The sequence below is a fragment of the Diadema setosum genome, chromosome 12 (assembly GCF_964275005.1).
Source record: "Diadema setosum chromosome 12, eeDiaSeto1, whole genome shotgun sequence".
Lineage (NCBI taxonomy): Eukaryota > Metazoa > Echinodermata > Echinoidea > Diadematoida > Diadematidae > Diadema > Diadema setosum.
In genome coordinates this window covers 1,219,821-1,234,714 of record NC_092696.1, presented here as the reverse complement: position 1 = coordinate 1,234,714, position 14,894 = coordinate 1,219,821, and the positions used below count along the sequence as shown (strand labels likewise).

At 38.3% G+C, this 14,894-nt stretch overlaps 1 protein-coding gene across 1 annotated transcript in view; it reads right to left on the bottom strand.

Moving 5' to 3' along the window:
- Positions 1-12,577: 12,577 nt before the first annotated feature.
- LOC140236272 (uncharacterized) overlaps positions 12,578-14,894 on the bottom strand; it is an 80,468-nt gene continuing 78,151 nt past the window's right edge. The window contains 1 exon segment of the mRNA XM_072316229.1: positions 12,578-12,685. Within this exon segment, the coding sequence (XP_072172330.1) occupies positions 12,578-12,685 (108 nt within the window).

Below are 14,894 nucleotides of genomic sequence, written 5' to 3'. Positions count from 1 at the left end.
CGAACGTGATTTCTACATGGACGAATATATAATACAAATTGAAGAAAAAAAAGTAAAATAAAAAAAAATTGTTTCGTGATCTTGTAGGGTTCGAACCCGCAACCTCACGTCTCTGAGACGGCGCCTTTAACCACTCGGCCATACGTCTCGACGAGAAAATATGGGAACGTAAACTTATGTATATGAAAGATACATGAGGAATCGTTTTCTCCACATTCCATTTTCATTTTCAGTTTTAAACTGCAAAATTGTCAATCTGATGAGGAGATTTCAAAGAATAAAATGCATGATTACTGCAGCTTATTGTCTCAGCTACAACATACTAAAGTTTCAGAGGAAATGAAGCAAAATCAGCTGAGATAAAGGTGCTTAAACGTTGTTAAGTCAATGCATGCTTTTAAAACAATCACCTCCCATAGACATAACACGTAAACTTGTCCGATTTTGCATCTTTACATTTAATCACAATTTAAAGTATGATGACGTCATCAAATTTCAAAACCATGACATGGACTTGAAAGGCAAATGTTTAAAGGACAACATATGTGAATTTGGGATAATATTGATCTTAAACAACAGAGGTACGAGCAAATGAATGTCAGAAACAGTACCTCAAAAAAATCAATTCCACTTTTTTTTATTCAAAATGACGATATGATCACTTCATCGCGTTTTCCTGGCAATATTGATACTAGGAATGTTATTTACAATTCATATGCTTTTGTAATATGCAATAGAAATATCGGGTCAACGGACGATTTAAAGAGCTATGGCGAAATAAACAAAGACATGTTTTTTCACTATATTTGCAGAAAGACGCGCGCGCGGAATTTCAACTTTGACGCCAGTGCATTCCTTTGTTATAGGTCAACATCGATCGGAAATCAGTGGATATTGTTACTCAAAGTATCAGGAATCCAAATCAGTCAAAAAAATTGCATTTTCATGTTGGTTACGCCCTCTGCGCGCGAAATTGCGCGGACGGACGCGCACGCGAGAAAATGTTTGAAACGCTTACAATTGTCTGAAACTTCGAGATTTCCCATTGGGAAGTCGTTTTGAGCCTTTTAAAATTTTGACGCGCGCGTAGGCGCGCGTAATGAAGACCTGGGTAACTAGCGTTAAAAAGTAAGATAGAGCGTGACCTGAACTTAATGTCCACCGAAAATGATGCAGAAATGACATCTAGTTATGAAGTTATGATCGATCATGTGACAAGGTCCGAAAATCACAAAATGGCGCCTAGATGACGTCATAGATATGTTACTGTCATGAAAACCTTATTGTGGCTAGATATTGTTATGAGACATGTTGACTGAAAATGTCATGTCATTCCGTAATGTCATTGTTGAGATATTGACGACACAAAATTGTCCAGAAAGAAAGAAGAATAAAAAAAAACGAGACATGAAACTCGTCACTTTAAAGACGAGTTAGGTGATACGCTTGGGGTCATCAGATATCGGTCACCAGTGATTGACAACGAAACAATGAAATATAGCGACTTTAAGTTATATCTCTGCAATAATATTTTAGCAAAGTCGATTTTTTTTTTTGGACCTTTATTATTCAGATCATATTGTTAGTAACAATGCAAACCACATGGAAAGTCCTGTACGTGTGTCTGCGTGTACAAGTAGGCCAAAGTAGATTAACAGGTTTTCTTAGTACAGTGTATCTCTACGATGACGAACAAATATAAACACGAACAAATTGAAACACGTCAATACAGTGTTTTAAGGATCGTCTTGACTTTAATAGTGGTCTTTTAAAAATATGAACTCTAGCCCTTATTTCCATAACCAAAACTGCTATATCGAATCTTGTCATTAATATGATCAGTTTGGAGAGCTCTTAAAGCTACAAGCCTGTAAAATTTTCCAGCAATTAAGCAATGAATCATCCAATCCAAAGCAAAGGAAAATATAGCGAGTGCGTGTCTTTACAGAATGGGATTTATACCCGGACGAAAAATGGTGCTATATTGTACTAGTAACTACTTGCTGACTTATTTTAAGGGCTCTGCTGGTTGAGTATCCATTGTTAGCTAAATGAATTGTAATTTGGCGATAAACAAAAATTCCCACGAGCAACAGAAACACTCTAACCTCCGATATAAAATAAGGGAAATTGCGTGTTTGTGTTCGTGGGGATGTGTATACTTGAGGAAATAGTGAAACAAATGACATAGGAGTGAAGCTGAACTGCCTAAGAAAAAAAAAGGAAAAATAAAGAAAGCCCTTGCAGCTACAAGCCTGTGAAATTTTCCGGCAGTAAAAGCAATGAAACGTCCAAAAACAAAACAGTGGCAAATAGAGAGAGTGTGTGTTTGTTTACATGACAATATGATTTGTACCAAGACGAAAGCGGCATTACCTCAACTAAAAGAAAGAGACATAGCTTCTAACCACGTAACTAAATGGTAAGTCTTTTCGAACCAAGAGTGTGGAACGTAAGATGAATCATGACGATCACCCGTGACCGACACATCTTCAAAGGGAACAGTTAGAAGTGGAAGGAGTGTCAAGCATATTGTCTCAACAAAGCAATGAGACAATGACTTTTAGGCATTCCATAATTTCGCTCTAAAATCAATGGTATTAATCATGTAGGTCTACCATTGCTTGCATAGTCCATAAACTTTGCTTTACAAACTTTCAGTGAAACGTGTCATAACATAACTATGTAACTCCATTAGCAGTGACTACTAGATAAACAAAGATATATCAAAATGAACGCTTAGCACATATAACTCAGGAGATTATAACCTGATACTCTGCTCTTCACTGCTCAGATGGCAACAACACTCATCACCTACGGCTGCGTATAGAGAAACAGCCATTACTTAAATAACAGTATTGCCTTTTATTTGGCAGATCGACACACAACCCCTTTAAACACACTGTAATTGGCACGGAGGGACATGAAAGAACTCTTCACTAATACTAAACAGCATATGCATTCCACTCATGTGGCGCAAGATACCTCTAAAGCAACATAAAGCCTGTCTACAACTCCGTTATTGGATCAAACAATACAGTATGAAATATCACAGAGATGAGCGAGACGGTATACACCTGGCTTAGAGTAAATCAATTCAGTTCTTTTTTCCCACTCAAGTTGAAGTATTTATATAAATGCATAAATCCCCACCTTCAGTTAACAAAACAAACGTAGCGAAAAGGGAAGAGAAGACGAGAGCTGGCAAAAATATACTGCACAACTGCAATTTATAACCTTTTGTGTGACAAGTGAAGCAAAATGTATTAGATGTTATGGCAGTTGTTTTTTTAGCATAAACAGACAAATAGAGGACATGAGACACATTCGTGAAGTCCTATTCTTTATACAGTCCCACATAATTCAGATGAAATTGTTTCTGTCATGCAACCATGTGAACATTTCATGCGTGTGTCGGCGTGGGCAAGTAAGTCGATCAGACAGGATATGTAAATGAATATTTACCAATAGGTCTTTATACGGTTAAAAAACATAAATCAAACATGGCGATAAGGTCTTTTAAGGGTCACCTTCACATTTACATTTGTATTTTCAAGTCGAAATTTCCAGTCGAAGCGCTTTGGTCTCCAACACAAAACAAAGGGATATTGTGTGTGTGTGCGTATAGGTGCGGTTACATGCGAACGTGATTTCTGCTATAGGTGAAGGTGTAGTACTCCATTGAAGAAAAAAAGTAAAAAAAAAAGTATTTTGTTTCGTGCTCTTGTGGGGTTCGAACCCGCAACCTCACGTCTCTGAGACGTCGCCTTTAACCACTCGGCCATACGTTTCGACGAGAAAATATGAGGAACGTAAACTTATGTATGTGAAAGATGATTCAGTAATCGTCTGGTCCACATTCCATTCTCATTTTCAGTTTTAAACTGCAAAATTATCAACCTGATGAGATTTGCAAAAATAAAATGCATGATTTCTGCAGCTTATTGTCTCAGCTACAACATACTATAGATTCAGAGGAAATAAAGCAAAATCAGCTGAGATAAAGGTGCTTAAACGTTGTCAAGGCAATGCATGGTTTTAAAAAAAAATCACCTCCCATTGACATAACACGTAAACTTGTCCGATTTTGCGTCTTTACCTTTAATCACAATTTGAAGTGTGATGGTAAGTCTTCTCGAACTAAGAGTGTGGAACGGAAGCTTCCACGTGAAAGATGAATCATGACGATCACCCGTGACCGACAAATCTTCAAAGGGATCAGCTATTAGAAGTGGAAGCCCTCGTGCCAAGCATATTGTCTCACCAATTCCAAAGCAGTGATACTCTTACATTTAGGTATAACATAATTTCCCTCTGAAATCAATGGTATTATTCGTGTACAATTGCTTGCCTTGTCCATAAACTTTGCTTTACAAACTTTCAGTGAAACGTGTCATAACATAATTCTGTAACTCCATTAGCAGTGATTGACTACATAAATAAAGATATATCACATTGAACGCTTAGCGCGTATAACTAAGGGGGATTTTAGCCTGATATCCTGTTCTTCACTGCTCAGATACCAACAACACTCACCACCTACGGCTACGTATAGAGAAACAGCCATGGCGAAAATAAGGTTTTCCTTTTCTTTGGCAGATAGACGCACAACCCCTTTAAACACACTATAATTGACATGGAGGGACATAAAAAAGTTCATTACTACTACTGAGCAGTGATGCCTTCTACTCATGTGGCACAAGATACCTCTATAGCAACATAAAACCTGTCTACAATTCCGTTATTGGATCAAACAATAACCTGGAATTTCAAAGAGATGAGCGAGACGCCGTTATACACCTGGCCTAGAGTTAATTTATTCAGTTGCCATTCCTGCTCCAGTTGAGTTATGTAAATTATTTTCCGACCTGTCTTGAGCAGTGTAACAGGAACAAAGTAGAGAAAAGGAAAGAGAAACAAAAGGTGGCAAGCGGGGCACTGTATACCAAGGGCAATTTACAACATTACGTATGATAAATGAAGCAAATACAACCTCCAGCCTCCGACAAAAAAAAAAAATGGAACTTGAGTGACTGTGTCTCGTGGGGTAGTATACTTGATAAGATAATACGATAAATGACATCGGAATAAAGCAGAACTGCCAAAAGAAAAACAAAGAAAGAGAGAGAAAAAAAAAATAATAGCGTCCTGCAGGTCTCGAACATCTCGTCCTAAGGTAGTGCATAATGACAATGCAGCGGGCTAAGCGACTATAAAGCCACACGGCTGTCCCGAAGATTGGATGTGAAATTCATAACTTAATATCATTTACAAGATGAAAAAGTTCATTACTACTACTACTAAACAGTGATGCCTTCCACTCATGTGGCACAAGATACCTCTATAGAAACATAAAACCTGTCTACAACTCCGTTATTGGGTCAAACAATAACAACCTGGAATTTCAAAGAGATGAGCGAGGCGCCATACACCTGGACTAGAGTTAATCAATTCAGCTCCCATTCCTGCCAGTTATCTAAACGTACATGTTCCTACCTATCCTGTTACAATATAACAAGAACCAATGAAGAGAAAAGGAAAGAGCAAACGAAAGGTGGTAAGCGGGACACTGTAACAAGGGGCAATTTACAACATTAAGTGTGACAAAATTAATGAAGCAAACCCAATCTCCAAACTCCGATACAAAACAATTCAGGGAAATAGAGCAGCCGTGTTCACGGCTTACGTATACTTGATAAAATAATACGATAAATGACATCGAGTATAGCAGAACAGCCGAAAAAAAAAAGAAAAAAAAAGGTAAAAGTCCTGCGGGAGTCGAACTTCTCGCCTTCCTGTATGGCGTTATGATCACCCAGCGCGCTAAGCGATTACGCCACGCGGCTGTCCCGAAGATCGTTTGCGAAACTTAAATTTTTAATTATACAATCGTGACTGGTTGACGGAGATGGCGCTATTCAACTTCCCACAAGTGGCCGCGTGGATTCGACCAATATACAGTTGCAAACAACAATCGCCAATCGTTCCGTACAGATTGCATTCTCATTTTCAGTTTTTAACTACATAATTGTCGACCTCATGAGGAGATTTTAAAATATAAAATGCATGATGACTGCAGTTTATTGTCTGAGCTACAACATACTTAAGTTTCAGAGGAAATGGAGTAAAATCAGCTGAGATAAAGGTGCTTAAACGTTGTCAAGTCATTGCATGGTCTAAAAAAAATCACCTCCCATAGACAATACACGTAAACTTGTCCGATTTTGCGTCTTTACCTTTAATCACAATTTAAGGTATGATGATGTCATTAAATGTCAAAACCATGACATGGACTTGAAAGGCAAATGTTCAAAGTAAAACATATCTGAATTTGGGATAATATTGACCTTAAACAAGAGAGATACGAGCAAATGAATGTCAGAAACAGTACCTCAAAAAAGTTAATTCCACTTTTTTGATTTCAGATAATGATATGATGACGTCATAATGTATTTCGGGGAATGTTGATGCTTGAAATGTTATTTCCAATTCATATGCTTTTGTAATATGCAATAAAAACATAGGGTCACCCCGCGTTTTAAAGAGTTATGGCGAAATAAACAAAGACATGTTTTTCGCTATATTTCCACATAGACGCGCACACGAAATTTCAACTTTGACCCCAGCGCATTCCTTTGTTATAAGTCAAAATTGATCGGAAATCATTGGATATTGTTACTTAATGTATCAGGAATCCAAATCTGTCAAAACAATTGCATTCTCGTGTTGCTTACGCGCACAGCGCGCGAAAATACGCGGACGGACGCCTACGCGCGAAATGCTTAAAATTGTCTGAAACTTCGAGATTTCCCATTGGAAAGTTGTTTTGAGCCTTTTAAAAGTTTGACGCGCGCGTACGCGCGCGTAATGATGTCCTAGGTAATTAGCATTAAAATGTAAGATAGAGCGTGACCTGAACTTAATGTCCACCGAAAATGATACAGAAATGACCTTTAGTTATGAAGTTATGATCGATCATGTAACATGGTCCGAAAATCACAAAATGGCGCCTAGATGACGTCATAGATATGTTACTGTCATGAAAACCTTATTGTGGCTAGATTTTGTCATGAGACATGTTCCCTGAAAATGTCATGTTATTCCGTAATGTCATTCTTGAGATATTGATGACACAAAATTGTCCAGAAAGAAAGAAGAACGAGATATGAAACTCGTCACGCTGACGAGTTAGGTGATACGCTTGTGGGCATCAGATGACAGTCATCTGTGATCGACAAAGAAAAGAATGTGATATAGGCACCTTGAAGTTATATTGAACCTGCATGCGAAACCGTTTCTGTAACCACTCGACCACGGGTCTAAAAAAAAAAAAAAAAACAATGTATAGATATAACAGGGGGAAAGTCAATGCCCACTCAACTAACGTGGCCGTGTGAACATCTATTACATTGCTAGACGGAAAAGCGGCCTTGTAACGACTGAGGTCGCTATGCCATTTCTGGCAACTTGGGAAAAATACGTCCCGCAGACATAAAACCTATAATCGGCTGGTTTTGATACCTTGCCTTTAATCACAATTTTCAGTGTAATGACGTCATCAAATTACAAAACAATGACATCGTCTTGAAAGACAATCGTTCAAAGTACAACACCTCAGTCGTCGTCATTACATACTATGATCGGTTTGACAAAGTCAACCTGCAAAATTTGCTGCAGTCGAAGCAATGTGGTCTCCAACACACAAAAAAGAGGGATATGGCGTGTGTGTGTGTCTGTGTATAGGTGCGTTTATATACGAACGTGATCTCTACATGGACGAATATGTAATACAAAATTGAAGAAAAAAAAACAGTGAAGTAGCTAAGTATTTTGTTTCGTGATCTTGTGGGGTTCGAACCCGCAACCTCACGTCTCTGAGACGTCGCCTTTAACCACTCGGCCACACGTCTCGACGGGAAAATATGAGGAACGTTATGGACTTGAAAGACAGTTGTTCAATACATAACACATTAATCGTACGTTGTCAGTTTGCTTTTGACATGACAATCTATCACACGAAAATGAGGCAGGCATTAGTACCTGTATGAAATTATTATAGGCATGGTTATCAAATTGCCCTAAAATTTCCTTATAATTGCCTTATTTTTACACACAGTTATGCTATCCCTTTAAACTCGTCACAGTTTAATTAGAATCATTAACATCATACATTAGTACCATATTCAGTTCCATAGCTGATCACGTTTGCTAATCAATTAAGATTAATTGTCTAGAATGTGTCATATGGCCAACCTGTATACACACGTATATATACACACACAATGCTAAATGTATGTATCAAACATCTGTAACACAACTTTGAACTAACTGTAGGAAGTATCGCTGTACTTATCATCCCTACTTTTTATCACTATCTGAAACTCCACAAAAACCACTAATTGACAAATAATCATCAATACAGAAGACTGAATACCTTTTTTACAATGTATAGCTTGTTACATGTATAAATCAGCACAAAGTAACCACGACTACATTGTGTTACTGAATTGATATGAACAAATTTCATTTTGTTACAATGTACTATATCAGTTTGAAAAGCCCAGCCTGCAAAGTTTTGCAGCAGTCGAAGTAATGCAGTCTCCAACGCAAAACAAAGGTATACTGTGTGAGTGTGTGCGCATAGGTGTGTTTACATGCAAACGTGATTTCTACATGGACGAATGTGTGGTACTCCATTGAAGAAAAAAAGTAAAAAAAAATAATATTTTCTTTCGTGCTCTTGTGAGGATCGAACCCGTACGTGTGCAACCTCACGTTTCTAAGACGACGCCTCTAACCACTCGGCCATACGTCTCGACGAGAAAATTAGAGGAACGTAAACTTATGTACGTGAAAGATGAATCAGGAATCGTTTGGTCCGCATTCCATTCTCATTTTCAGTTTTAAATTGCAAAATTGTCAACCTCATGAGGAAATTTCAAAGAATAAAATGCATGATTACTGCAGCTTATTGTCACAGTTACAACATACTTAAGTTTCAAAGGAAATGAAGCAAAATCAGCTGAGATAAAGGTGCTTAAACGTTGTCAAGTCAATGCATGGTTTCTAAAAAAATCACCTCCCATAGACATAACACGTAAACTTGTCCGATTTTGCGTCTTTACCTTTAAACACAATTTAAAGCATGATGACGTCATCAAATTTCAAAACTATGACATGGACTTGAAAGGCAAATGTTCAAAGTACAACATATCTGAATTTGGGATAATATTGAGCTTAAACAACAGAGATACGAGCAAATGAATCTCAGAAACAGTACCTTAAAAAAATTAATTCCACTTTTTTGATTTCAGATGACGATATGATGACGTCATAATGTTTTATGGAAATAATGATACTTGAAACGTTATGTCCAAGTTATATGCTTTTGTAATATGCAATAAAAACATAGGGTAACCAGACGTTTTAAAGAGCTATGGCGAAATAAACAAAGACATGTTTTTTCACTATATTTGCACATAGACGCGCAGGCGAAATTTGAACTTTGACGCAAGTGCAATGATTTGTTATTTGTCAGAATCGATCAGAAATCAATGGATATTGTTACTCAAAGTATCAGGAATCCAAATCAGTCAAAAAAAGTGCATTTTCATGTTACTGACGCGCTGTGCGCGCGAAAACGCACGGACGGACGCGCACGCGCAAAATCTTTTGAAACGCTTAAAATTGTCTGAAACTTCGAGATTTCCCATTGGAAAGTTGTTTTGAGCTTTTTAAAAGTTTGACGCGCGCTTACGCGTCTTAGATGACGTTCTAGGTAATTAGCATCAGAGAAAGAAAGATAGAGCGTGACCTGAACTTTATGTCCACCGAAAATGATACAGAAATGACCTTTAGTTATGAAGTTATGATCGATCATGTAACATGGTCCGAAAATCACAAAATGGCGCCTAGATGACGTCATAGATATGTTACTGTCATGAAAACCTTATTGTGGCTAGATATTGTCATGAGACATCTTCCCTGAAAATGTCATGTTATTCCGTAATGTCATTCTTGAGATATTGATGACACAAAATTGTCCAGAAAGAAAGAAGAATAAAAAGAAATAAAGAGAGATTTTGACAATCACAATAGGTGATACGCTGATAGCGTATCACCTAATAAAAAGAAACGAGATATGAAACTCGTCACGCTGACGAGTTAGGTGATACGCTTGGGGTCATCAGGTGTCGGTCATCTGTGATCGACAAAGAAAAGAATGTGATATAGGCACCTTGAAGTTATATTGAGCGTGCATGCAAAACCGTTTTTCTAACCACTCGGCCACGGGACATCCCCGGAAACAGTCAATGCCCACTCTACAATCGTGGCCGCGTGAACATGTATGGCATTGCTAGACGGAAATACGGCCTTGTAACGACTGATGTCGCTATGCCATTTCTGGCAACTTGGGAAAAATACGCGCCGTAGACATAAAGCCTATAATCGGCTGGTTTTGATACCTTGCCTTTAATCAAAATTTTTAGTGTGATGACGTCATCAAAGTACAAAATAATGACATGGTCTTGAAAGACAATTGTTCAAAGTACAACACCTCCGTCGTCGTCATTACATACTATGATCGGTTTGACAAAGTCAGCCTGCAAAATTTTGCAGCAGTCGAAGCAATGTGGTCTCCAACACAAAAAAGAGGGATATGGTGTGTGTCTGTGTGTGTGTATAGGTGCGTTTATATACGAACGTGATTTCTACATGGACGAATATGTAATACAAAATTGAAGAAAAAAAAGTAAAATAAAAAAAAAAATTGTTTCGTGATCTTGTGGGGTTCGAACCCGCAACCTCACGTCTCTGAGACGGCGCCTTTAACCACTCGGCCATACGTCTCGACGAGAAAATATGGGGAACGTAAACTTATGTATGTGAAAGATACATGGGGAGTCGGTTTGTCCACATTCCATTTTCATTTTCAGTTTTAATCTGCAAAATTGTCAATCTGATGAGGAGATTTCAAAGAATAAAATGCATGATTACTGCAGCTTATTGTCTCAGCTACAACATATTAAAGTTTCAGAGGAAATGAAGCAAAATCAGCTGAGATAAAGGTGCTTAAACGTTGTTAAGTCAATTGATGCTTTAAAAAAAAAATCACCTCCCATAGACAATACACGTAAACTTGTCCGATTTTGCGTCTTTACCTTTAATCACAATTTAAGGTATGATGACGTCATCAAATATCAAAAGCATGACATGGACTTAAAAGGCAAATGTTCAAAGTACAACATATCTGAATTTGGGATAATATTGAGCTTAAACAACAAAGATACGAGCAAATGAATGTCAGAAACAGTACCTTAAAAAAATTAATTCCACTTTTTTGATTTCAGATGACGATATGATGACGTCATATTGTAATTATGGAAATATTGATACTTGAAACGTTATTTTCAATTCATATGCTTTTGTAATATGCAATAAAAACATAGGGTCACCCCGCGTTTTAAAGAGCTATGGCGAAATAAATAAAGACATGTTTTTCGCTATATTTCCACATAGACGCGCACACGAAATTTCAACTTTGACGCCAGCGCATTCCTTTGTTATTTGTCAAAATCGATCAGAAATCAATGGATATTGTTACTCAAAGTATCAGGAATCCAGATCAGTCAAAAAATGTGCATTTTCATGTTACTGACGCGCTGTGCGCGCGAAAATGCGCGGACGGACGCGCACGCGCAAAATTGTTTGAAACGCTTAAAATTGTCTGAAACTTCGAGATTTCCCATTGGAAAGTTGTTTTGAGCCTTTTAAATGTTTGACGCGCGCTTACGCGTCCTAGATGACGTCCTAGGTAATTAGCATCAGAGAAGGAAAGATAGAGCGTGACCTGAACTTTATGTCCACAAAAACTGATACAGAAAGGACCTTTAGTTATGAAGTTATGATCAATCATGTAACATGGTCCGAAAATCACAAAATGGCGCCTAGATGACGTCATAGATACGTTACTGTCATGAAAACCTTATTGTGGCTAGATATTGTCATGAGACATGTTGACTGAAAATGTCATGTTACTCCGTAATGTCATTCTTGAGATATTGACGACACAAAATAGGCCAGAAAGAAAGAAGAATAAGAAAAAAGACAGATTTTGACAATCACAATAGGTGATACGCTAAAAGCGTATCACCTAATAAGAAAAAAGACAGATTTTGACAATCACAATAGGTGATACGCTAAAAGCGTATCACCTAATAAAAAGAAAGAAAGGAAGATTTTGACAAACACAATAGGAGATACGCTAAAAGCGTATCACCTAATAAAGAGAGATTTTGACAATCACAATCACTGATAGCGTATCACCTAATAAAGAGAGATTTTGACAATCACAATAGGTGATACGCTGATAGCGTATCACCTAAAAAACCACAAGTAAGAAGAAGATTCTCCAAAGAGCTTTTGTCTCTTCTTCTTATGACGTTTAGCCTTGGTTTGTTCCCCTCTCCTGCATTGATTTCTTTATCTTGCTTGTTCCCTTCTTCCTCTTGCATGTGTCCTTTGCTGTCCTGGTCCTTTCAAGAAACCAACTCCTCGAATAGTCACATACTTCCATTTAGCTGTTTGTTTCACATTCGTCCGGAGCTGGTAACTTTTCTTGCCCAGAACCTTGGTCTGATTCTTGGCTGCTCTCGTCTTCTGAGCTGCTGTCATCATAGGGTGTCTGTTGGAGAGTGAGAGGAGATTGAATAGAATGACGGGTAGTAGAGGACTGGTTAATGTTCGTCTAATCCAAATGAAAGACTGCCAGTTCGAAATCTTACAAAAGTAGGCCACAATCGAATTTCCCCATCTTTACAATAACAGAGTCAGAAATAAGCTTTAAAATTATATATACCTTGCCAAAGTTGGACCACCTCAACCCCTTAAAGGGCGTGTACAGTTCTGGTTGAGGTGAGGATCTAGCTTTAACGTTTTGCGAAATATTCGGAAACCACTCTATGAGATGTCAAAGAGCATGTACTTCTAAAGGGTATCAAAAGTTTATTTGATGAAAATGGGTTTTGAAATGGCTGAGATATCAAAAAACAAGGTGAAACAAAGAGATTCTAATTAAATGCGTGGCCTGCGCCTTTTATCAATATCACTTTTTTTTGGATATCTCAGCCATTTGAAACCAATTTTCATCAACAAACATTGAAGCCTTCTTAAAATTAAATGCTGTTTCATATTTCATAAGATTTTTCTCCTTATCTCACTATAGGAATGCAATAAACCTGAACCCCCACCTCAACCAGTACTAGACACTCCCTTTATTACATAAGAAAGCGTTAGAAAGGAAAGTTTACATAGAAAAGGAAGAAAAGAGGATTGTGATACAGAGTCACATAGGCGAACTGCGCAGAAGTATCAATTTCCCACTAAAAGCTGCAGCCTGTCCAAAAAAGGAAAATAATGGTCCAATAAAACTTTTAATACCTCTATTTCAGTTTCGTTATGAGCCGCAAAATTTTGACATTACGAAGAGAAAGGATTAGTCTTCAATTAAAGGGAAACATAGAACATTTTTCGATCAACCTAAATGACACATTTTTCTCTTCTTTTTTTTTTTCGTTATTGAAGCAAATTCTAATCAGCCACATTATGTGGGTTTTAAGCCGGGCCGTTGCATAAAGGTATACAACGCGCGGTTAACGAACCCTTATGCTAGAGTCACACATGGCCGGGTCACAGAATGGATTTGATCCGAGTAAAATGAGCTGGATTAGTCCCGGAATGGAGGGTAATTTATGCTACAGTCACACATGGCCGGATTTTGAACCAGGTCCATAAGGGATTAAAATCGTATCGACCCGGTTCGAGCCATAGAGACCAATATCGAACCGTATAAAAATCCGCTTTAAAGCCTTTACTGAATCCTTTTCGACCCCTATTGACCAGGGTGTCAACCCGCTTCAACCCGTAACGACCGACCCGGATGTAAACATTGTCATCCGTTGCATCAAGGCAATGCGATATACGGCAAGGGTCCATGCGGTTTTACGCTGCGGGTTGCAGTGGGTCGATGCAAGTCAATGCGGTTCGAACCGGATCAATTCGGATATCAATGCTGCATTGAAATCCGGGAGAAAATTTTGAACATGACCAAAGAATTTTCACCGCCGTATCGTAGCCCCATCAGGAATTGACAAGGGTTACGATGAGGGTCAGTGCGGGTCTCCATGGCTCGAACCGGGTCGATAAGGTTTTATTTTTTATATAGACCCGGTACCAAATCCGGCACGGAGAACAGAAACAGACATAGTTCCTTTTTTGGTACACCATTGCAAAAACCCGGCCCGTCGCCAGTACCGTGCTCGGTGTAAACGGGCCTTCATCCTTGTCATTGGTGTTCATTCAATAGAAAGTATTGCGGAAACATCCGAACAAGTTTATCGCCAGCGCACTTAGGCACTGCATTTTACTCGAATATGCGATGTTGCATACATGTCGCTCGAAACAATTGATCCTTGACGACGTATGCTGCCTACAAATTCTAATATTAAAGTTAGTATCCTCGTTTGCGGGAATCTGACAGCACCTCAGACATTAGATGACTAACTTCATCTTTCTTCACCATGTCCAGGCAGCAACGTACGCCGCAAGCTCGCGAAGGGTGAATTGTTTGCGCGACGACATGGAAGGCGCGTTGGTATCAATACTTCCCGATAGCCTGCAATGCCTAGGTCTTACCCGAAAACAGAGATGAGTGGTTAAAAACAAATCATCAAGCATTAGGCCTACTTTTGAGACATTTTTCACACCCAAACCCCTAATGTGCATCTTTTTTTTCTTTCACTTCATATCAAATTACTTATCATGTTGGAATTCAAAGCATTTCTTTAAGTTCAGGTGGTTTTTGTTTGTTTTGTTTTGGTTTGTTTGTTGTTGTT